Genomic DNA, 24322 nt, shown 5'->3' with positions numbered 1-24322 from the left:
TTTCTTTAACTCCTAATGAGATGTGTGAAACATCTCCCAGGATTGTCCTGCTAAGTACCCGCCACTCACACCTGTGTTTCATCAGCACTGAAACAGTTAACCCCTCTACACCTGTCCTATCAGGCACCTGTCTCCGGAGCCCTCGGCCAATCAGGCGCGAGTGAGGGAAGCTACCTGTCAGCATGAAATAAATGTGGGGAGCTGGTGAGGACAGGATTCAAAACAGGCTCACTCTCTCTGCTAAGACAGACAACACCCACACCCACTAGAGGAGTCTTTACCCAGAGGAACCTAAACTCTGCTGTCTTGGAAAGGAGTCATGACCAAAGAGATTGAGTAAGTTGACAACTTCTTTACATGGTTCTCTGAGGACATGCTATGTTTTAAAGGGTTTAAATGGGGGTGTTCTGGGGCTAGAATGTGTTCCTTAAGGGAAATGAGTTTGGACTTGTCTTGTGGTGTATACCTGCTAAGGTAAAATGCAACCAACTGTATTCGACAGTCTAATATTTTATTGCCGCATTCACATGCTATCGGAAACTCGGGAACCTCCGGGTTAAAATGTAAGTAACTTATTTGCGTAGAGCTTCCTATTGATTGTTTCTCCTAGTGGGAAACTCCGGATCACCTTTTGTTTTCTACGACTACTGCATTAAGTGACAAAAGATGCATAAGATGCATAAGTGCATCTTTTGGTTGGATTGATGTAAGGCTCTTTTGGCTGTAACTGCTTTTGTAACTTTACCTTTTATTTTCTGCTGAGGGCCAGAATAGATTATGATGCAAGTGCTGACTTGTCCATTCATCATCTTCTGTTGAACAGTAAGAGTTACCTTCACTTCCTGAGAGAGAGGGGAGGAGAAATTCAGGGCCCCCTCTTCTCTACCTCTGTTTCTCTATGTTGTGCAATGAGACCATCATGTGAAAGGTGTGTTTTTACTAAAAGTATATTTCGTGGAGAACCTGATATACACACACACACACACACACATATACACACACACACACACACACACACACACACACACACACACACACACACACACACACACACACACACACACACACACACACACACACACACACTTTCGATGTCCCCCTGCTATGTTGTGTATTTATAGGGATTCGTGGTTTAAACTGGCCTGTCATAGGCAGTGTTGACACTAACCTAAGGGGTACAACACACAATGGGGGAGAGGGAAACTGGTACCCGCCTCCTGAATGTCTTGGAGAATGCGTTGAATTACATAATGTAGTGGTGAAAGTCGAGAGAGAGATTCTCTATTGTAACATTTGTATTGAGCAGTATTTAGAGAAAGGCCCTTACGCAAAAAGATGGCAGTCAGAGTACAGTATAACTGCAGTTTGCAGCAAATAATGCGTCTCCCCCAAAAACTTTTTTTTTTTTTTACTGCAATAATTTTGCAGTATAACTGCAGTACAATGCAGTTATACTGCAATTACTGCATCCAAAATACCACAGTCGACTGCAGTTACTGCACTTTTACTGCAGTTTCAAAACGGCACCTTTTTTTTTGTAAGGGGAAGAGTAGCTAATGGAATGTTGTGGTGTTAATGTACACTGAGGCAGGTGAGTGTCTGTAGAGGGGAGAGACAGGTGTATCTTTACAACAGGTGTATCTTTACAACAGGTGTCTGTTATCAGTCTTTGCAGTGGTGGGTTGTAGTTTTGAGAGAAGGCATTTTTTAGTAAACAATTGTATTGGAATCTTAAGAGGTATGGAAGGACAGGGATAATACAACATTATTTTCTGCTAATACGCCCTTATTGTGATTCTCTCACTCCTGGTCAAACACCGTAGGATGTCAATGCCTGAAGTCTTCCTTTTGTTGTCAGCACATTATGTGGTAGCTCATAGGTAAACCTTCTCTGTTTGCACACTGGCCACTCCAGGTCAACTTACAGGAAGCTTACTCCATCCTCAGTAGCCAGGAAATCCCCCCCCCCAAAAAAATCCCAATTTTCTTTCTGTTTATCCTAAGGAGTTACTGATCCTTCCCCTAAATCCCATGTTTTGTGTCTGGACTGTTGGCTACCCAGAGCCTTCCAGACAGCTGACAGCTCGGATCCTAACCTTTGTACTTAAGAAGTCACTACGACCCTATGGCCCCCTGGAGGGAAAAGGCTTATAACAAAAATGTTATTTCTTTTCATAAAAAAAAAATTAAACATAATACCGTTCTGAGGTAACTGATAATGTGATTGAGTTCTAGTGAACGTAATTATTTTGAGGTTATTATACAAGGCATACTTGTGTGTGGGTGAGCTCTTGGCCCCTAGTATGTTGAACTTCTCTGGCATCTACTGTACGCAGTGAGCAGCAAATATCTTATTAAGATCTGTGGTTTTGCAATCGAAACCGTCCTCCTAGCCCAGGGGCAAGTATGTGCAGTGCTTAAGGTTGTTATTAGCATGCAGACACTCACAGGATTAAGTCTTGCATTTCTACTACAAAAGTTAACATACGCATAGGCACTTCCCATAGCCAAAACATGCCAAAAAAATGTCATTTAATTTACAAAGTCAAGTGCTACCTCCTTCACTCTAATGTATTATTCAGAATGTGAAGCCTTTTTTTAAAAATCATGTGACTTTATTCATGTTTCTCCTGGTCTGTGTGCTGCAGGACTCTGGGATTGGTCCTTCAGAACGAGAGTTTCAACTACCAGTGTTACAGTAACCTCATCATGGACTCCTGGGCCTACACAGACAGCCTACTCACCTACGACCAGTGCAAGGTAGTGTGTGTGTGTGTGTGTTATACCACCCGTTTAAGTTCCACCTGTCTCCTTTGTATGTGTTGTACAGAAACAACTCACTGTTGTCTCTCATGTTCACAGACACCAAAAGAACAGAAAATGGTTGCATGCAGCCGAAGCAGCAGTATGTACAAGCCAGAGAGGTAAGATTGATATCTGGAAAATATATGGCAAATAGAAATCCAAAATGGATGATGTTGAGAGACAGATGGGAGGGGTTGAATGGAGCTGAAGGGTGGGAATGGATGATGTTGAGAGACAGATGGGAGAGGTTGAATGGAGCTGAAGGGTGGGACTGGATGATGTTGAGAGACAGATGGGAGAGGTTGAATGGAGCTGAAGGGTGGGAATGGATGATGTTGAGAGACAGATGGGAGGGGTTGAATGGAGCTGAAGGGTGGGAATGGATGATGTTGAGAGACAGATGGGAGAGGTTGAATGGAGCTGAAGGGTGGGAATGGATGATGTTGAGAGACAGATGGGAGAGGTTGAATGGAGCTGAAGGGTGGGAATGGATGATGTTGAGAGACAGATGGGAGAGGTTGAATGGAGCTGAAGGGTGGGAATGGATGATGTTGAGAGACAGATGGGAGAGGTTGAATGGAGCTGAAGGGTGGGAATGGATGATGTTGAGAGACAGATGGGAGAGGTGGAGCTGAAGGATGGGAATGGATGATGTTGAGAGACAGATGGGAGAGGTGGAGCTGAAGGGTGGGAATGGATGATGTTGAGAGACAGATGGGAGAGGTTGGATGGAGCTGAAGGGTGGGAATGGATGATGTTGAGAGACAGATGGGAGAGGTTGAATGGAGCTGAAGGGTGGGAATGGATGATGTTGAGAGACAGATGGGAGAGGTGGAGCTGAAGGGTGGGAATGGATGATGTTGAGAGACAGATGGGAGAGGTTGGATGGAGCTGAAGGGTGGGAATGGATGATGTTGAGAGACAGATGGGAGAGGTTGAATGGAGCTGAAGGGTGGGAATGGATGATGTTGAGAGACAGATGGGAGAGGTTGAGTGGAGCTGAAGGGTGGGAATGGATGATGTTGAGAGACAGATGGGAGGGGTTGAATGGAGCTGAAGGGTGGGAATGGATGATGTTGAGAGACAGATGGGAGAGGTTGAATGGAGCTGAAGGGTGGGAATGGATGATGTTGAGAGACAGATGGGAGAGGTTGAATGGAGCTGAAGGGTGGGAATGGATGATGTTGAGAGACAGATGGGAGGGGTTGAATGGAGCTGAAGGGTGGGACTGGATGATGTTGAGAGACAGATGGGAGAGGTTGAATGGAGCTGAAGGCTGGGAATGGATGATGTTGAGAGACAGATGGGAGGGGTTGAATGGAGCTGAAGGGTGGGAATGGATGATGTTGAGAGACAGATGGGAGAGGTTGAATGGAGCTGAAGGGTGGGACTGGATGATGTTGAGAGACAGATGGGAGAGGTTGAATGGAGCTGAAGGCTGGGAATGGATGATGTTGAGAGACAGATGGGAGGGGTTGAATGGAGCTGAAGGGTGGGAATGGATGATGTTGAGAGACAGATGGGAGGGGTTGAATGGAGCTGAAGGGTGGGACTAATAGCAAGATAAAACATGTAGAACATACGGGGTCTGTAACATGTATATGCTTTCAGACCTTTTGTGAAATAGCACAGTTACAAATAGAAATCAAATTGGATGGACATCAGAAATAGAGGAAGGACTAAAAACAAACAAAATATAACTATTGTAAAATAGACTGTGAATGTAAAATGTGTATTAAGATGTAGAAATTGAAGGTAAAAGCCAAAGTGTTTATTAGTTTACTCCAATTGGGGGATCGGTGGAAGGGTTTGTAGGGAATAATAATAAAGGTATATTCTTTTAAAAAGTATGTATGTCTATATAGGTATGTCTATATAGGTATGTGTATGTATATATGTGTATATGTATGTCTATATAGGTATGTGTATGTATATATGTGTATATATATGTCTATATAGGTATGTGTATGTATATATGTGTATATGTATGTCTATATAGGTATGTGTATGTATATATGTGTATATATATGTCTATATAGGTATGTGTATGTATATATGTGTATATATATGTCTATATAGGTATGTGTATGTATATATGTGTATATGTATGTCTATATAGGTATGTGTATGTATATATGTGTATATATATGTCTATATAGGTATGTGTATGTATATATGTGTATATATATGTCTATATAGGTATGTGTATGTATATATGTGTATATGTATGTCTATATAGGTATGTGTAGGTATATATGTGTATATGTATGTCTATATAGGTATGTGTATGTATATATGTGTATATGTATGTCTATATAGGTATGTGTATGTATATATGTGTATATGTATGTCTATATAGGTATGTGTATGTATATATGTGTATATATATGTCTATATAGGTATGTGTAGGTATATATGTGTATAGGTATGTGTATATGTATGTCTATATAGGTATGTGTAGGTATATATGTGTATATGTATGTCTATATAGGTATGTGTATGTATATATGTGTATAGGTATGTGTATATGTATGTCTATATAGGTATGTGTAGGTATATATGTGTATATGTATGTCTATATAGGTATGTGTATGTATATATGTGTATATATATGTCTATTAGGTATGTGTATGTATATATGTGTATATGGATATATATATCTACCCCAAAAATATATGGGGGATTGGAAATGATGCAGACAATTACATTGATGGAACCAATATTCTTTCCGCAATATTTAGCTGATCCACCCCAAAAGATGATATCTAAGCAATTGTTTACATTACCAAGAGTATGGACTTGATTGAGCGATGAGGTTAAAGGCCAAGATAATTTCACCTGTCAATCAAACCGTAGAGGCAGACACTAAAGGGGTATGGGGAAGATCGGATGGTAAAGTTTTTTTTTAAGTGGAACCCGGGTGGTATTGGGAGTTCCTATGTCATGGAGTCAAGCTGCAGAAAAAGGGCAAGGCTTTGGCAAGGTCAGAGTTGGGTGAGCTTGTGGCTAATCCCCCTGTCAAACAGAACCCCAAGGGATTATGGGCTGTGGTACTCCTCCTCTTGCCACCCCTGAACAACACTGTCTCTGACTCACAAAGGAGGAGAAGCAGCCCCAGCTCTCCCTCTCTCTCACCCTCTCTTTTGTCTGGGTTGAAAAATGGCCGTCGGTGGCCGCACTGTTGTCCCGTCAAACACGGCAGTCAGTCCCTTTCGACAACTCAAATAAAGAAAGAGGGGAAGAAATATTGGGATTAGGCGGTAAACAGTTCCCACCCAGCTTTCTTTAGTTCACTTTCAGTAGCACTGTGTGCTCAGTGGACTCTGAGAACTACACTGGCTTTATTCATTCTTATTGACTTTAACACATTTTATGTCGGGAACTGTGTGTATGTGTGCTGCTGTACAGGCTACTGTATAAAAGAGCTGGATTTTTTTTGAAGGAAGGGCAGTTCCATTGACAATCAGTGTTTCTCAGAATAGTTTTGTTTATCAAACATCTCCATTATTTAATTGAGTGTCAATCAAAGGAGTGGCTAATTGGGTTGGTATTGTATCTAAACCCCCCCCCCCCCCCTCCCCCACAACCCAGGACACTGAGTGGCTCCTCCCCCGAGCTGGTCTCCCTGGAGACGCCTACCAACATCATCAACGTTTCTTCCAGCCACCCCCAGGAGGCGCTGGACCTCAACAGCAAGCTGTCGTCCCTCTGCCCTCCCTCTGTCCCTCAAAACTCCAGCGCCGACACCTACGACAAGCAGGCCATCAACAACATGTTTGACTCCCTGCTCTCCCAGAAGTGGCCCACAGAGACAGCCTTCCCTGAGGCCACCACTGAGGTAAGCTTACTGTTCTAACCAAAGCAGCCATCTTGTTTATTTGTACATTTTAATCTCTGGCAACTTCTCCCCTTCTAGTTTTCCTCTCTCTCTCTCTTTCTTTTTCACATTCCATCTCCTCATTACTTTTTTATTGTGTTCCTCTGAAGCAGGCTCTACCCTACAGTGATCCCTTTACCAAGCAGCCCAGTCCAGTGTACTCTGACTCCTACACCAACTCCCCTCCAGAGAGATACAGGTAGCTATGTGCCCTGGGAATCAAATCAAATTAGAACACCTGTGCTGAGCTACGCCCAAGTATCGAAAATGCTAATTAAATAAGGCTAAAGGTAATGAATATCATCGAGCTGTGTATAACTCGCAAAGCAATGGCAGTAATATTCAAAAGGCTAAACATAATGCTGACCGTTAACATTCTGTCTCCAGGAATGATTTTCAGTTCGTTTTGGGAGCCCCTCAAGCCACCCAGCACAAGTCGTCCCAGCTGCCCATGGTTTACCTCAACAAGGGCCAGTTCTACCCTATCTCCCTACAGGGGGTGGACAGCCCGTCCTCCAACAAAGTCAAGGTGAGTCGAGCTTTGATGACATCACCCAAGAGGACAGTTCCTCTCACCAGAGGATGTTCTATTTGACACAACCCCAGTAAAAGTATGTTCCTTCAAAACCCCCTCTCTCCTCACCATTGTTGACTGTCATGGTAGACGGAGCAGGGTGGGAACGTTGTTCTCTCTTCTTGTGATGAGTGATTTTGCTTTTGGAGTTACGCCAGGCTCAGTGTTCGGGGCCAACACATATTTCGTCTGGCGGGGCCAAACCCAATGCGTGTCAGCCAGTTAGTCAGGCCGAGAGGGAGAACAGGGGGAGGAGCTAAAGGTCTGCGTGACAGCCCTCTCTCTTTTCTCTGGTGAAAAGAGAAAACACAAGCCTTTGCGAATGAAACGTGCCCAGTAGTTTGCCTTTCTCGGAGTTGGCGATGCACACAAGCTACACAAAATGTACCTTGTCTGATGGCCGCTCTCTCTCTCTCTCTTTCTCCAGACGGTGGTCATGGCGGTGTTTGAGAATGATAAGAGTGCAGAGATCCAGCTGAGGTGCTGGAATCACTGGCACGCAAGGCAGCCGACCGTTAAGCAGAGGGTCATTGACATCGGTATACAACCTTTACCATGTACACATAAACACATGCATAGGATCAGCAACAGGAATTTGCCTTAGCTCTACATTTAAAACAACACATGTCAATGACTGGAAGGTTTTATTAGTAGTTGTTGCTTCTTTTCGTAAGCCTGTATCTACTCAGAACAGAAAACCACAATCTGGTTTCTTTCATAAGCCTGGATCTTGTCAGAGCAGATAACCACTTTATTTTCCTTATATCAATATCTTTCTATCTGTCTTCTAGCTGACTACAAAGAGGTGTTCAGTGGCATCAGCCATGTGGAAGAGGTGGCCTTCAATGCTCTGTCTTTCATTTGGAACCCCAACGAGGAAGGGAAGGTAAGCGCAGCCAGGAAACTGGAAAAACACACTCTGACACACACACACACACACTGACACACACACACACTGACACACACACACGCTGACACACACACGCACGCACACACTCTGACACACACACACTGACACACACACTCTGACACACACTGACACACACGCTGACACGCACGCTGACACGCACACACGCTGATACACACACGCTGACACACACGCACACACACGCACACACTCTGACACACACACTCTGACACACACACGCTGACACACACACACACACACACACACACACACACACACACACACACACACACACACACACACTGACACACACAGACAGATAAAGTCACAGTGTTAGGAACAGCCCTATTATTTATCTAGCCACGCTATCCGTTGAGCTGAAATGGGGCGATGAGGGAGCGCTGTGGGTTGGGAGGGGAGGAATCCCTGGCATGCAGCCGCCCCGGGGCGCCTGTCACCACAAGGCAAGAGCGACACGTCGAGAGCGCTTACTGCAATCTGCTCACGCCCATAGGGGTGAGGCAGTGAAACTCCCTGCAGGTGGAGAGAGGGAGAATGGAGAGAGGGAGAGAGGGAGAACGGAGAGAGGGAGGGGGAGAGGGAGAAAGGAAAGGACAGGTTGGAAGGAATGAGAGAGTAAAGCTCATTTCAACACTGAAGGCACCTGTTGTCACAACCAGTGATATACTAATTCATCACATTTTACCCAGAACAAGTCTGTTAAAATCAGGGCCTCTTATATCCTGAAACCTTACCAAGACACAGCCGTAGTGGAAACAGCTTTTCTGTTACACTGAACGTCCGCACGTTTTAGATTGGAGAGTTGCCAAGCCAAAACGATGGGGTCATCACAACACGTGTCCATAGATTCCTAGTTTTTGATTTGTTAAGCTTTTTCTGTCTCCACACTTCTTCCTGATCAGAGATGTGTCTATGCTTGTCACTCAATCTTTTTATTTTCTCTCAGTCACACCTCATTGGTGAAAGGGCAGCCAGCCGCCCACACTCACGCGACCTCTCTTTGTCACTTCTCGTTATATGACATTGAATAGAACATTAGTGAAGCAATTGTGAATTGCGTAAATGGTTTAATGATTTTTCAAGGTTCTCAATACCACTCAAGGACCTTTTTTTTTTTTTTTTTTTTTTTTTTTTTAAAGGGCACCATAACAGTTCTAGAAAGTCCTCACATTTTTTAAAAAATGATCAGGATCTCTATTAGCGACAGCTGGTCTTACTGGGGTCCGACACATAACGGACAAAATACATTAACATGTAGTTTGCGTGTGTATCAATCGGTTACACATACATGTCAGTACACGCACACAAAAAGTAGGTAACATAGGGGAGAGGTGTTGTGCCCGTGATGTGTAATCTTTATTAGTTTCTTTGAAACCAGTATTAATACTGTACGTTTCCTTGTCTGATATCATGTTTACCCCTATTCTCATCTCTCCTCTCTCCAGGTGTACATTGGCATTAACTCTCTGAGTACAGACTTCTCCTCTCAGAAGGGGGTGAAGGGGCTTCCTCTCAACCTCCAGATCGACACCTATGATTTCAGCACCGGCACCAACCGCCTCATCCACAGAGCTGCAGTCCAGGTCAAAATCTTCTGTGATAAGGTCAGTAAAGATCTCTATCTCAAATGTCATTTTTTCTAAGGGCTTATAGATGTGTAATGTGCAGTGCATTCGGAAAGTATTCAGACCCCTTTACCTGTTTCCACTTCGTTACGTACATACATTTTTTCCTCAACATTCTACACACAATACCCCATAATGACAAAGCAGAAAAAGGTTTCTAGAAATGTTTGCAAATATATTTTAAAAAACATACCTTATTTACATAAATATTCAGACCCTTTTTTATGAGACTGGAAATTGAGCTCAGGTGCATCTTGTTTCCATTGATCATCCTTGAGCTGTTTCTACCACATCTCTGCAATACTCCATCAATCAGGGCTTTATAGTAGAGTGGCCTGACGGAAGCCACTCCTCAGTAAAAGGCACATGACAGCCCGCTTGGAGTTTGTCAAAAGGCACAGTCTGGCCACTCTCAGACCGTGAGAGTCCTTTAGGTGATTCTCTGGTTTGATGAAACCAAGATTGAACTCTTTGGCCTGAATGCCAAGCATCACGTCAAGAGGAAACCTGGCACCATCCCTATGGTGAAACATGGTGGTGGCAGCATCATGCTGTGGGGATGTTTTTCTGCGGCAGGGACTGGGAGACTAATCAGGATCAAGGGAAAGATGAATGGAGCAAAGTACAGAGAGATCCTTGATGAAAAACTGCTCAGGACCTCAGACTGGGATGAAGGTTCACCTTCCAACAGGACAATAACCCTAAGCACACAAGTCTCTGAGTGGCCCAGCCAGAGGCCGGACTTGAAAAACCCAATCGAACATCTCTGGAGAGACCTGAAAATGGCTGTGATCGCTGCCAAAGGTGCTTCAACAAAGTACTGAGTAAATGGCCTGAATACTTATGTAAATGTGATATCAGTTTTTTTAATGCATTTGCAAAAATGTCTAAACTTGTTTTTATGGGGCATTGTGTGTAGATTGATGAGGAAAACTAAATAATTCATTTTAGAATAAGTCTATTACATAACAAAATGTGGAAAAAGTCAAGGGGTCTGAATGCTTTCCGAATGCACTGTACGCTTTACAATATATATTTAGTGGTATCCCCCAAGGTTTGGTACTAAGTCCTATACAGTTACTGTATCTCTAGTTTATGACCTAAAGCTGTGCAGGTGACGAAAACAGATGATTTAATCTCAGAGATGTCTGGTTCATAAGTTGAACCTACGTCTGACAGACCTAGTCATTGATCCCATTGTTGGCTTGAAATCTGATAGTTGTCGTCAAATGCCCCTATGGCCATGTATAATCTTTTCAATCTATCCACCTTTTGGGATGTGTCATCCGTTGCCACTAGCTGTTTTGACACAGTGGAGTGATAATGTGTCGGGCCGCTCATTGACACACAAGCCAAACAAACTGGTTTAGCAGCTGGTGAATGAGTGTTCCGTCATCACTGTTGTCCCATCACTGTTGTAACCTGCTGTATCTCAATGTGATGAGGTGGAGCGGTGTGACCGGACTACATTGCTAGTCAGGCTAGGTCAACCATGACATAAAATCGGATGTATTATTTTATTGCTGCTTCTTCTCTAATAAACACATTGTTGTATGGCTGGTTAGCAAAATGAGGACTAAAATTGTCAGAGAAGAGTTGTGACCATGTGTGTCTGGGTCTTTCTCCTCAGGGTGCAGAGAGGAAGATGAGGGATGAGGACAGGAAGAGGAGCAAGAGGAGGGGCAAAACTGTCATCGACTCCAAAAGTAAGACTTCTTCAGACACTTCAGAAAAATAATCACAAGCGACATCCGCACACAAACACTAACCCAATGACAGATGTAAACCCCAGGAGACATCTAACGGTGTCAAACATGCTGTCTATGACGGCCATGTGCATGCGCCCACGCGCGCCATTGTGCACATGTTGATGTTGTTCATCCACACCAGACGCGATCAGGACACGCAGGATGAAATATCAAAAATAACATTAATTTCGGTCCAGGTCGAAACACATATAACATTCATGGACAATTAGCTCGCTAGCTGTTGCTAGCTGTTGCTAGCTAATTTGTCCTGGGATATAAACATGTTTTACATGAAATGCTCAAAGTCCTTTTGTTTCCTAGATCTTTGTAGAATTTTGACCCATTTTGAGCCACACAAAACCGTCTGTTCTCTACTCCAATAATGAATCACCAGGTAAAAGGGTAAAAATGTGTTTCTAGTAAACTCTTCTCCTTCAGTCTTCTTCTGTGGACTTTATATGGCGGTTGGCAACCAACTTTAAGGTGCTTTACTACAACCAACTGCACTGGAGTGTGGACCTCCTAAAAACCATTGAGAAAATGAGAGAGGCGGGACTTGCAGCGCCTCAAGTGGCAAAAATAAAACCAAGTTCTATTTTTTCGGGCCTGGCTACGTAGAGGTTCGTTGTCGCACGGGCGTGTGTGCAGTTTGGATTCTATTATTGAATAAAGTGTACATTTATTTTTGCAACACTCATGCAAGAAACACAAGTGGTGTGGTCAGCATAAGTAATTTAATTACAGGTTGGGTATCTGCTTTCATCAGTTTTTTTATCATGAGGCTTGGCCTTCACAAGTCCATCTCCACTCCATTACATGGTTGAAATAGTCTGACTAAATCCAGTGAAACAGACAAGCAGGAAATACATCCTGCATTCTCAGTCTGTGATTGTCATTTAAGACCCCATGCGTTTCTAATCAAATTGGCATTTTTGGATTTATCCCCACTTGTATGAAGTGTTATTATTCAGTACCTGTTCTACCTTTAAAGAGGATAATTCAGACTCACAAGCATTACAATGTCATAGAGACAGTCTCCCAGACTCAGGTAAACCCTACTCATAGACTAAAAAGCACCCGGGGAAAACAAGCCCTTTAGGTCTTCATTTAACAGGCGATTCTATAATGCTCACTCTAACCCAGTGTTCTCCTCTCCCTCCTCAGCCATCAAGTCAGTGGTGTCCAGCTCCATGGGAAGTGACAGCACCTTCTTCAAAACCCTGGAGGACCATGTCACCAACCCCGTCCTCTTCATCCCAGAGATGCACCTCTCCAACATGCAGCGCTGTGGCCTGGTAGGTCTCCCTCCTCCCTCATCTACTCCACCCTTCTTTATCTTTCTTTGGGATTGAGGGATCTTGGAGTTCACCACCACAACAGTGAGTTGAGTCATGTTCCCTGCTATCCCGGGACTGTAGCTCAAGGCTCTGGCACACACAAGGGGGAGGGGGAGGGGGATGGTGTGGGAAAATAAGTTTGTGGGAAAAGTGGGTTGGGATAAGGGAGAGTATCAGGGAAAGTGAGGAGAGGCAGATGCCAAGCTCAGACAAACTAATTGGTGGGCTATTCAGATTCCTCGACTCAACTCAAGTCTAGTGTGACTGACACACGGGATAACCTGCAGGAACCTACACAAAGAGACAGACACACACACCACCTGGCAGACACACACACCACCTGGCAGGCACACACTCACCTGGCAGACACACACTCACCTGGCAGACACACATGCACCTGGCAGACACACTCACACCTGACATACACACTCACACACACCTGGCAGACACACATACACCTGGCAGACACACTCACACACACCTGGCAGACACACTCACATACACCTGGCAGACACACATACACCTGGCAGACACACTCACCACCTGGCAGACACACATACACCTGGCAGACACACTCACCACCTGGCAGACACACATACACCTGGCAGACACACACACCACCTGGCAGACACACACACCACCTGGCAGACACACACACCACCTGGCAGGCACACACTCACCTGGCAGACACACACTCACCTGGCAGACACACTCACACCTGACAGACACACTCACACACACCTGGCAGACACACATACACCTGGCAGACACTCACACACCTGGCAGACACACTCACACACCTGGCAGACACACTCACGCCTGACAGACTCACTCACACACACCTGGCAGACACACACACACCTGGCAGACACACATACACCTGGCAGACACACACACACACACACCTGGCAGACACACTCACACACCTGGAGACACACTCACACACCTGGCAGACACACGCACACACCTGGCAGACACACTCACACACCTGGCAGACACACTCACACACACCTGGCAGACACACTCACATACACCTGGCAGACACACATACACCTGGCAGACACACTCACACACACCTGGCAGACACACTCACATACACCTGGCAGACACACATACACCTGGCAGACACACTCACACACACCTGGCAGACACACTCACACACCTGGCAGACACACTCACACACCTGGCAGACACACACACACACACACCTGGACACACACTCACACACCTGGCAGACACACTCACACACCTGGCAGACACACTCACACACACCTGGCAGACACACTCACATACACCTGGCAGACACACTCACATACACCTGGCAGACACACATACACCTGGCAGACACACTCACACACACCTGGCAGACACACTCACACACACCTGGCAGACACACTCACATACACCTGGCAGACACACATACACCTGGCAGACACACTCACACACACCTGGCAGACACACTCACACCTGGCAGACACACTCACACACACCTGGCAGACACACTCACACCTGGCAGACACACTCACCGAGCCCCCCACTTTTCAGTGTTGTTGACACAAGCCAGTGGAGGTGGTAAGGGCTCCTGTTCTGACAGGCATTTAGTTCCCACAGTCTGGGCTTTAGGGAGTGGGGAGGGGGAGTGTGTGTGTGTGTGCTCAGTCTTCTACCAAGTGTTAATGCTCCCATACTTACTTGACAGTACAGACATTTTCACTGCTTTAAGAGAAGAAGCTAGGGAGAGATGTTCCCTAATTTAGGATAAAGGTGAAGGGGGTCATTTGCTTTTCTGAGCTCTGAGGGTAGGATGATTTACAAGACTTAGCTGAGTCCCATAAATCATTCCATCTGTCAAAGAAAATATGTCTTAGAAAATCCCAGTTTCTTAAGAGGGGAGAGAACCGAAAAATCCCCAAACAAATTAACCTAATCTTGATAAAAAAATAGTCTGAAAATGTTCTGTCTTATATACAATACAAAATGTGACTCGCTGACAGGTTGTGAAACTTTGATAGTATTTTATTTCACCTTTATTTAACCAGGTCGGCCAGTTCAGAACACCTTTATTTAACCAGGTCGGCCAGTTCAGAACACCTTTATTTAACCAGGTCGGCCAGTTCAGAACACCTTTATTTAACCAGGTCGGCCAGTTGAGAACACCTTTATTTAACCAGGTAGGCCAGTTCAGAACACCTTTATTTAACCAGGTAGGCCAGTTCAGAACACCTTTATTTAACCAGGTCGGCCAGTTCAGAACACCTTTATTTAACCAGGTCGGCCAGTTGAGAACACCTTTATTTAACCAGGTAGGCCAGTTCAGAACACCTTTATTTAACCAGGTCGGCCAGTTCTGAACACCTTTATTTAACCAGGTAGGCCAGTTCAGAACACCTTTATTTAACCAGGTAGGCCAGTTGAGAACACCTTTATTTAACCAGGTAGGCCAGTTGAGAACACCTTTATTTAACCAGGTCGGCCAGTTGAGAACAAGTTCTCATTTACAACTGCGACCTGGCCAAGATAAAGCAAAGCAGTGCGACAAAAACAACAACAACACAGAGTTACGTCTCTGATAGTTTAGATAGACAGACTTCTGGTCTGGAACCTTTTATCTCTCTGCATCTGCATCCCTTCAGGGTCATGGGAGACCTCATTAGCAGTGATAATAACATTCCTTTCTATGACTGTTCCAGCCATAAAATGGCTGGGATGGGAAATTAAGCAATCAAATTCTATAGAGGAACTGTCCCTAATGATTGTTCTCTGTGTAGGCACCTCCCACAACGCTGGAAGAGGTTGAAAGGACCTCCCTGAAGAGACTTTACCCTGATAGAGTGGACCAGAGCAGTGGAAGCCCACCACCAAGCAAGCAGGCCAGATTGGAGGAGCAACAGAAAGGTAAATAGAAAAGTTAAATTCTTGAATTGAAAATACAGCGCACTTCCTGAATTGAAATGAAAGTGGCCCAAACCCAAAGCAAATATACAGACAGCGCTACTGTGTTCCCGGTCTGGTAAACAGCCTATTCTGTTGTCCCATGGATGGATTATTTTGGCAAAAGGACAAATGCTCACTAACAGGGATGTAAACAAATCTGTGCACAAAATTTGAGAGAAAGAAGCTTTTTGTGCAAATTGAACATTTCTGGGATCTTTTATTTCAGCTCATTTTGTATTTATTTCACCTTTATTTAACCAGGTAGGCCAGTTGAGAACACCTTTATTTAACCAGGTAGGCTAGTTGAGAACACCTTTATTTAACCAGGTAGGCTAGTTGAGAACACCTTTATTTAACCAGGTAGGCCAGTTGAGAACACCTTTATTTAACCAGGTAGGCTAGTTGAGAACACCTTTATTTAACCAGGTAGGCTAGTTGAGAACACCTTTATTTAACCAGGTAGGCTAGTTGAGAACACCTTTATTTAACCAGGTAGGCTAGTTGAGAACACCTTTATTTAACCAGGTAGGCTAGTTGAGAACACCTTTATTTAACCAGGTAGGCTAGTTGAGAACACCTTTATTTAACCAGGTAGGCTAGTTGAGAACACCTTTATTTAACCAGGTAGGCTAGTTGAGAACACCTTTATTTAACCAGGTAGGCTAGTTGAGAACACCTTTATTTAACCAGGTAGGCTAGTTGAGAACACCTTTATTTAACCAGGTAGGCCAGTTGAGAACACCTTTATTTAACCAGGTAGGCTAGTTGAGAACACCTTTATTTAACCAGGTAGGCTAGTTGAGAACACCTTTATTTAACCAGGTAGGCTAGTTGAGAACACCTTTATTTAACCAGGTAGGCTAGTTGAGAACACCTTTATTTAACCAGGTAGGCTAGTTGAGAACACCTTTATTTAACCAGGTAGGCTAGTTGAGAACACCTTTATTTAACCAGGTAGGCTAGTTGAGAACACCTTTATTTAACCAGGTAGGCTAGTTGAGAACACCTTTATTTAACCAGGTAGGCTAGTTGAGAACACCTTTATTTAACCAGGTAGGCTAGTTGAGAACACCTTTATTTAACCAGGTAGGCTAGTTGAGAACACCTTTATTTAACCAGGTAGGCTAGTTGAGAACACCTTTATTTAACCAGGTAGGCTAGTTGAGAACACCTTTATTTAACCAGGTAGGCTAGTTGAGAACACCTTTATTTAACCAGGTAGGCTAGTTGAGAACACCTTTATTTAACCAGGTAGGCTAGTTGAGAACACCTTTATTTAACCAGGTAGGCTAGTTGAGAACAAGTTCTCATTTGCAACTGTGACCTGGCCAAGATAAAGCGTAGCAATTCGACACATACAACAACACAGAGTTACACATGGAATAAACAAAACATACAGTCAATAATACAGTAGAACAAAAGAAAACAAAAAGTCTATATACAGTGAGTGCAAATGAGGTAAGTTAAGGAAATAAATAGGCCATGGTGGCGAAGTAATGACAATATAGCAATTAAACACTGGAATGGTAGATCGGCAGAAGATGAATGTGCAGGTAGAGATACTGGGGTGCAAAGGAGCTAAATAAATGAATAAATACCCGTATGGGGTTGAGGTAGGTAGATATTTACAGATAGGCTAAGTACAGGTGCAGTGATCTGTAAACTTCTCTGACAGCTGGTGCTTAAAGCTAGTGAAGGAGATGTGAGTCTCCAGCTTCAGAGATTTCTGCAATTCGTTCCAGTCATTGGCAGCAGAGAACTGGAAGGAAAGACGACCAAAGGATGAATTGGCTTTGGGGGTGACCAGTGAGATATACCTGCTGGTGCGCGTGCTACGAGTGGGTGCTGCTATGGTGACCAGTGAGCTGAGATAAGGCGGGGCTTTACCTAGCAGAGACTTGTAGACTTGTAACCTGTAGCCAGTGGGTTTGGCGACGAGTATGAAGCGAGGTCTCATGAAATACGAGACCAACACTTTACATGTTGTGTTTATATTTTTGTTCAGTGTAAATATGTGGCTGTCCATGGTTCTGATTTGTGTGTGTGCGTATGCCATCCTCCTCTCTTTCATGTTGACGAAAGCTTATAGGACTGTCATACAGTACACATTTTTATTTTATTTTTGTTGTCCTGGGCTAACTGGTTAAAATGCTTGCTCGCTAGCCTAATTTCCTTTCATTGGCAATGATGACCACACTAGTTAACAGTAGCCTACTACATCTAGCTACATGTTGAACTTCCATCCTCTCAGGTCAGGGGCAAAATGTATGAATTTATAGTTAAATCAGAATGGCTGTTCTATTCATTGGTCAGTATGGAGAATTAAGTCAAACCAAAAGTCCAAGTCCCTATCTCCATCCATGGCTAACTTAGGAAAGGGGACAATTTTAGCTAGCTAGCTAGCCACTGGAGGACAAAAACACAACGAGATGCAACAATTCAAGTTCTCAGTCAGTGACATTTGGTTTTTTGATGCGATGGACTGGCATGAAGCCAAATCCAAAATGGCTTCACTTGAAAAACATTTTTGGTGTGCCAGGGCCATTCACAGTTGAGCTCACTCAGTTCAGCTCAATGCTGATTAGCTATTATTTCATAGGGAGGTCAAATGTTCACTGGGTTCCTTGCATTCAATGCTACGGGCGGGAAGAATATCATACTCTTTTTGACCAGAAAGCATCAGATAGATGGGCTATACATACAGACACAGAGGGGCGCTGTTTCGCTCACTTGGATGCTTTCTCCGGTGAGATACATTCAGCCTCTAGCAAATTGAAGGAAAATTATGAAACACAGAGAGAAGAAAGATACATTATTCAATGTAAACATTTTGTTTTTTTACAATTTTGGGAGGGAATCCTGGCTTCCTTTGGCTTCAATGAATACACGGCACTGTTCTGTTGTCCTGTTTTCTCCTGGTCTGGTAAACAAGCTGACTTATTCTGTTGTCCTGTTTTGCAGTACTCTTGTACGTGAGAACAGAGTCCGAGGAGGTGTTCGATGCTCTCATGCTCAACACCCCAACTCTGAAAGGCCTGAGACAAGCGGTAAGTAGTACACTCTTAATACTTGTTCCTTACCCAACTTCGTCATCGTCCAAGCATCTCATCGTTCAAGCATGAGAGAATACTGTAGAGTTGACGGTGATACTAATCTTTCCTTTGTTCCTTTCTCAGATTTCTGAAAAGTATGGCATGCAAGAGGACTCCATTGGGAAAATATACAAGAAATGCAAAAGAGGGTAAATTACTTTCTGAGGCCTTTTCTTTTTACATCAATGAGGAACAAGTGTTAGCATTAGCTATGCTATATAATTAGCTATGCTATATAATTAGCTATGCTATATAATTAGCAATGCTTTTCCCAAGTAGCATTAGCAAGTTACAGTAAATTGAAGGGAAATGTATTGGATTTGATTAAGTAGATGCACAGCAGGATATACTACTTACCGTAAAACATTCATTAATAGCCCAAGTTCTTATTTGCTTAAATCACTGAACACAACAGGCTCTTGTTAGAGACAGGATCTTATTAATTGTTTAATTCCAGCATTTTAATACATTTCTTAATTTCCTGCACAAATGTGTTATCATTTACACATTGCTTCACATTTCTATTGACTTAGTCTCTATTAAAAAATATATATATATATATATATAATAGAATAATAATTATCCTATTTGACTGGGAATTTTCGGCAGTTCTTACTTTAGCCACCAGATGGGCAATGGGACGATTTCAGAGGGTCTGTCCTCCCGAAGTTGTTAACTGTTTTATTGCTCGTCGTTCTCAGCTGTTAGCAGCCAATGGCTAGCAGTTCTCAGCTGTTAGCAGCCAATGGCTAGCAGTTCTCAGCTGTTAGCAGCCAATGGCTAGCAGTTCTCAGCTGTTAGCAGCCAATGGCTAGCAGTTCTCAGCTGTTAGCAGCCAATGGCTAGCAGTCCTCAGCTGTTAGCAGCCAATGGCTAGCAGTTCTCAGCTGTTAGCAGCCAATGGCTAGCAGTTCTCAGCTGTTAGCAGCCAATGGCTAGCAGTTTCTTACTGCCGATAAAAATGGATGAGACTTTTTTTTTTGGAGTCATTACTGAATTATCTAATGTGACATATCAAACATTAGACCTCACACACAATTCATGGTGATTCATAGTATCCTCATAAACAATTACATTTATACCCAGCGTTTATGTGAAGCGCACGTTTATTTGCTGAAATGTGTGCGCCATGTGTGTGCCATGTGCCATGTGCCATGGCTATTAAAAAGGGACAGGTGGCTATTTTTATTTTTATTTTGTACAACTTTTTAATTTAGTGGATGAGCTTCAACATTGCAGATATATTCTGGGTTCTATCACACTAATTGTTAGCTTAGTTTCTAATCCCCATATTTAAAAATGTTCACCCAACCCTACCACCCCTCCCCTGAATGGAGTAACCTAACGGACAGTCTTCTTCTGCCACCATTTTCAATCTCATATACAGAACACTCTTAATCCAAACCCTCAGGATGTCCACAGACTAACCCATCTTTCCCAGTACACTACCGTTTCACTATTTTCTTTTGCAACACATCCTTCTATTTTACTGTAATGTCCTCAGTAAGGAAACCAACCAAAGTTGACAGACTGGCTAGGTGAGCTAGCTAGCTCGATGTCGGCTGGAATGTGATAATCTTCCAATAGAGAGAAAGAAACAGGAGGGAAAGATGGATGAGTCAGGTGATTGTTTTACTTGACAATATTTATGTTTCTCTAATCTGATCTACCCATCCCCGTAGCTACACCAGGAAGTGTTTTGGTCTATTTCGTTGAGTGAAAAGAGGTAGCTACTCTGACAGACAAGGGTTTTGATTAAGGCGGAGGGAGCCACCTTATTGTGCAAACATGTGGTTGCGAGGTGGATGCAATTGAATGGGACGAACCTTTGAGGAAGAGCTGGTATCCCTATTGTCAACATGTGAACCATGAAATGAAATAATGGCGTCCATTGTGTGTTCAATGCTTGAGCCATAGTCTTTCAAAGGGATTTATATACTATTCTGATTTTCCAGTAAACGTAAAGTCCTTCGATGTATAGGTGACAACATTTCCCTCAGCTTGAGACATACCCCTAGTAGTAAAGTAGGCCGGTAGTCTTCACACCAGAATCCATGTCAATGAACGGGTGTGACGCTAACATGTTGCGAGGCAGTCATTTGTTGAAGCTGACTTGACGGAGAAGATTAGAGGGCGACTGTCACCCTGAATGCCATGTGGTTCTTCTGTCACTCCGCCCTGCTGTGTGCTGACATTACATGGAGAACCCAACAGGTTCTGTAACATTCTCGTTCTGCTTATAGTCTTCAATCAGTCCCTTCCCTCCGGGTAGCGTGAGCAGACAGATCGCTTGATTAGCAACAAAGCTTTACTTACCGTAAAGCCAGGTTGCCATCTGGGAAAATGAGTCTGGCCTGATTAATTGTTTGCAGTGTTGAGGGAATTGGAGGCCTCTCACTCTTTTGTTTCATGACTAAAAAAATGTCTCCGCCAGACAGCAGCAAAGAGGTCATTTACGTAACATGTAGCCTGTTATGTAAAGGTGTGGTACAAGACATTCATCTGTTCTTTGTCTGTTGTCTTTCAGGATTTTCGTCAATATGGATGACAACATCATTGAACACTACAGCAACCACTCAGCGTTCCTCATAGAGATCTCTGAAGTCATGAGCAGTCAGTTCCAGGTCACTCTCATGGAGTTATGAAGAGAGGGCAGACATTTTTTTTTAAATGTTCGGGCCACCAAATGGCAAGGTCTGCCCAATCAAACTGCCTGCCGATTTCAACCCTTTATTAAGCACTGCCCTGCGAGAGACTCTATTGGCCGAGCCAACAGGACAAAGACAGACCAGCCACTCTACCATTGAACCTACTTCAGACCGAACGCTTTATAGTGATGCCAGTCACTGACTTTGTAAATACCATTTAACCCCATTCTGACTTTTTGTTTTTACTGTGGTATATATTTTATAACAGAGCGATTATGATTAATTATGACTATGCTGTAAATATTTTATGTAAATAGAAATGAATGACATATGAGTTGTCTCTTTTGAGGTGACACACAGCGATACCATGACCCACTTTTCAGAAATTTCCACAAGTTACATATTTCAATTTCAGTAGACATATCGTGAATGTTGTCAACTTTTTCAGACTGCCATTCTTGCTGCTTGTCATGTGCTTATCGCTTCTTCCAAGAGATCTCAAGTAATGGGAATGCTGCCGTTGTTTAATTGCTTTAGTTTTTAGTTTTGTTACCATATTATTTCTCAGACCATTATGTTTGCTATATAATGGTACTACCAATAGGATAATGCTTTAGCCTGAATTGTCCAACAAACACCCTAGAATTGTCCAACAAAGTACTTTTTTAGAACCAAAGTCACACATTTCCCACTTCACGGGTATTGCCTTCACAAAAACCTCAGTGGCCTTCTATAGTAGAAGACTGTACACATTTCTAGGTTGTATTGTGTCACCGCATAATTCTTCCCCCAAGCCACTGTGCTAGAACCACTATGTTCCAGATCAACCCCTTGCAAAATCTTTCAGTTGAGTTTTTTTGTGAAGGCGTTTAGATTTCTCTTTGTATGTTTTTTTGCAACATTTCAATGCTGTAGCTATATCCCTGTAATATATCTTATGGTTTTACCATAGCGATTCTTTTTGTATTGACTCTCGTTTCCAAGAAAATTAAACATACACTAAAAAAAAAATGTGTACATGTTTCTTTCAATGGTTTTAGTAGGATATAGTTTAAAGATGACCTATAGTTCATCCACTTCAACTGAAATCTTACCCTGGACGCAGGCCTCTTACCAAGAAAATGTATGCAAATAGTTCAATTTATACTCCTCGTTTACGCCATTGAGTATATTAGAACACCGCCCAGGGAATTTAAACAGGCCTTCAGCACAGACACTGAATACATGTTATTGTGTGTCTCGTCATGTCTGCTGGTCTCATGACAAACCTCATTTTTATTATCTTAACAATAAGGTCATGTATTTCTATCATCTTGAGCGTGTGCGTGTGTCAGTGTGTGGGTGTGTGTGTCAGTGTGTGGGTGTGTGTATGCATGAGTGGGTGTGTGTGTCAGTGTGTGGGTGTGTGTCAGTGTGTGTGTGTCAGTGTGTGTGGGTGTGTGTATGCATGAGTGGGTGTGTGTTTCAGTGTGTGGGTGTGTGTTTCAGTGTGTGTTTGGGTGTGTGTGTCAGTGTGTGGGTGTGTGTGTCAGTGCGTGGGTGTGTGTGTCAGTGTGTGTGTCAGTGCGTGGGTGTGTGTTTCAGTGTGTGGGTGTGTGTGTGTGTATGCATGAGTGGGTGTGTGTGTCAGTGTGTGGGTGTGTGTGTGTATGCATGAGTGGGTGTGTGTTTCAGTGTGTGGGTGTGTGTGTCAGTGTGTGGGTGTGTGTGTATGCATGAGTGGGTGTGTGTTTCAGTGTGTGTCAGTGTGTGGGTGTGTGTGTATGCATGAGTGGGTGTGTGTTTCAGTGTGTGGGTGTGTGTGTATGCATGAGTGGGTGTGTGTGTCAGTGTGTGTGTGTGTGTGTGTTTCAGTGTGTGGGTGTGTGTGTATGCATGAGTGGGTGTGTGTTTCATTGTGTGGGTGTGTGTGTATGCATGAGTGGGTGTGTGTTTCAGTGTGTGGGTGTGTGTATCAGTGTGTGGGTGTGTGTGTCAGTGTGTGGGTGTGTGTGTATGCATGAGTGGGTGTGTGTGTATGCATGAGTGGGTGTGTGTTTCAGTGTGTGGGTGTGTGTTTCAGTGTGTGGGTGTGTGTGTCAGTGTGTGGGTGTGTGTGTCAGTGTGTGGGTGTGTGTGTCAGTGTGTGGGTGTGTGTGTATGCATGAGTGGGTGTGTGTGTCAGTGTGTGGGTGTGTGTGTATGCATGAGTGGGTGTGTGTTTCAGTGTGTGGGTGTGTGTGTATGCATGAGTGGGTGTGTGTGTCAGTGTGTGGGTGTGTGTGTCAGTGTGTGGGTGTGTGTGTATGCATGAGTGGGTGTGTGTTTATGCATGAGTGGGTGTGTGTGTCAGTGTGTGGGTGTGTGTGTCAGCGCGTGTGTCATATAAAAAATAAAACCAGGCCAGCATCCTGGATGCTGTTGAAGTTGAGACGGGTGTTTTGCGGGGACTATTTAATGAAGCTGCCAGTTGAGGACTTGTGAGGCGTCAGTTTCTCAAATGAGACATTCTAAGGTACTTGTCCTCATGCTCAGTTGTACACCGGGGCCTCCCACTCCTTATTCTATTCTGGTTAGGGCCAGTTTGCGCTGTTCTGTGAAGGGAGTAGTACACAGCGTTGTACGAGATCTTCAGTTTCTTGGATATTTCTCACATGGAATAACCTTCATATCTCAGAACAAGAATAGACGGATGAGTTTCAGAAGAAAGTTCCGTTTTTCTAGCCATTTTGAGCCTGCAATCGAACCCATAAATGCTGATGTTCCAGCAGTTTT

The 24322-nt window shown here is 43.6% G+C and overlaps 1 protein-coding gene across 2 annotated transcripts; it reads left to right on the top strand.

The window, feature by feature from the left end:
• The first annotated feature begins 211 nt into the window (after positions 1–211).
• On the top strand, positions 212–22568 carry LOC115146433 (grainyhead-like protein 3 homolog). Of its 2 annotated transcripts, none has more exons than XM_029688499.2 (15): positions 212–336; positions 2649–2760; positions 2863–2924; positions 6397–6643; positions 6796–6881; positions 7070–7211; positions 7684–7795; positions 8048–8142; positions 9630–9788; positions 11440–11515; positions 12722–12852; positions 15663–15789; positions 18790–18875; positions 19005–19069; positions 21448–22568. In XM_029688499.2, exons 1-15 carry the CDS (start codon positions 320–322, stop codon positions 21563–21565), a joined length of 1635 nt encoding a protein of 544 aa, XP_029544359.2. In that variant the 5' UTR covers positions 212–319; the 3' UTR covers positions 21566–22568. The 2 variants fall into 2 exon arrangements, with proteins under 2 accessions (XP_029544359.2, XP_029544358.2); XM_029688498.2 differs by having other exon boundaries at positions 6793–6881.
• The last annotated feature ends 1754 nt before the right edge of the window (positions 22569–24322 follow it).

Source organism: Oncorhynchus nerka, linkage group LG18 (assembly GCF_034236695.1).
Source record: "Oncorhynchus nerka isolate Pitt River linkage group LG18, Oner_Uvic_2.0, whole genome shotgun sequence".
Lineage (NCBI taxonomy): Eukaryota > Metazoa > Chordata > Actinopteri > Salmoniformes > Salmonidae > Oncorhynchus > Oncorhynchus nerka.
Note: the sequence above shows the minus strand (reverse complement) of the source record. Positions and strands in the feature narration are given on the sequence as shown.

Excerpts from the sequence above, each read along its gene's own strand:
- LOC115146433 (XM_029688498.2), top strand. Across the intron at positions 8,143-9,629 it reads ACCCCAACGAGGAAGGGAAG|GTGTACATTGGCATTAACTC; the intron begins GTAAGCGCAGCC and ends TCCTCTCTCCAG. Across the intron at positions 9,789-11,439 it reads TCAAAATCTTCTGTGATAAG|GGTGCAGAGAGGAAGATGAG; the intron begins GTCAGTAAAGAT and ends CTTTCTCCTCAG.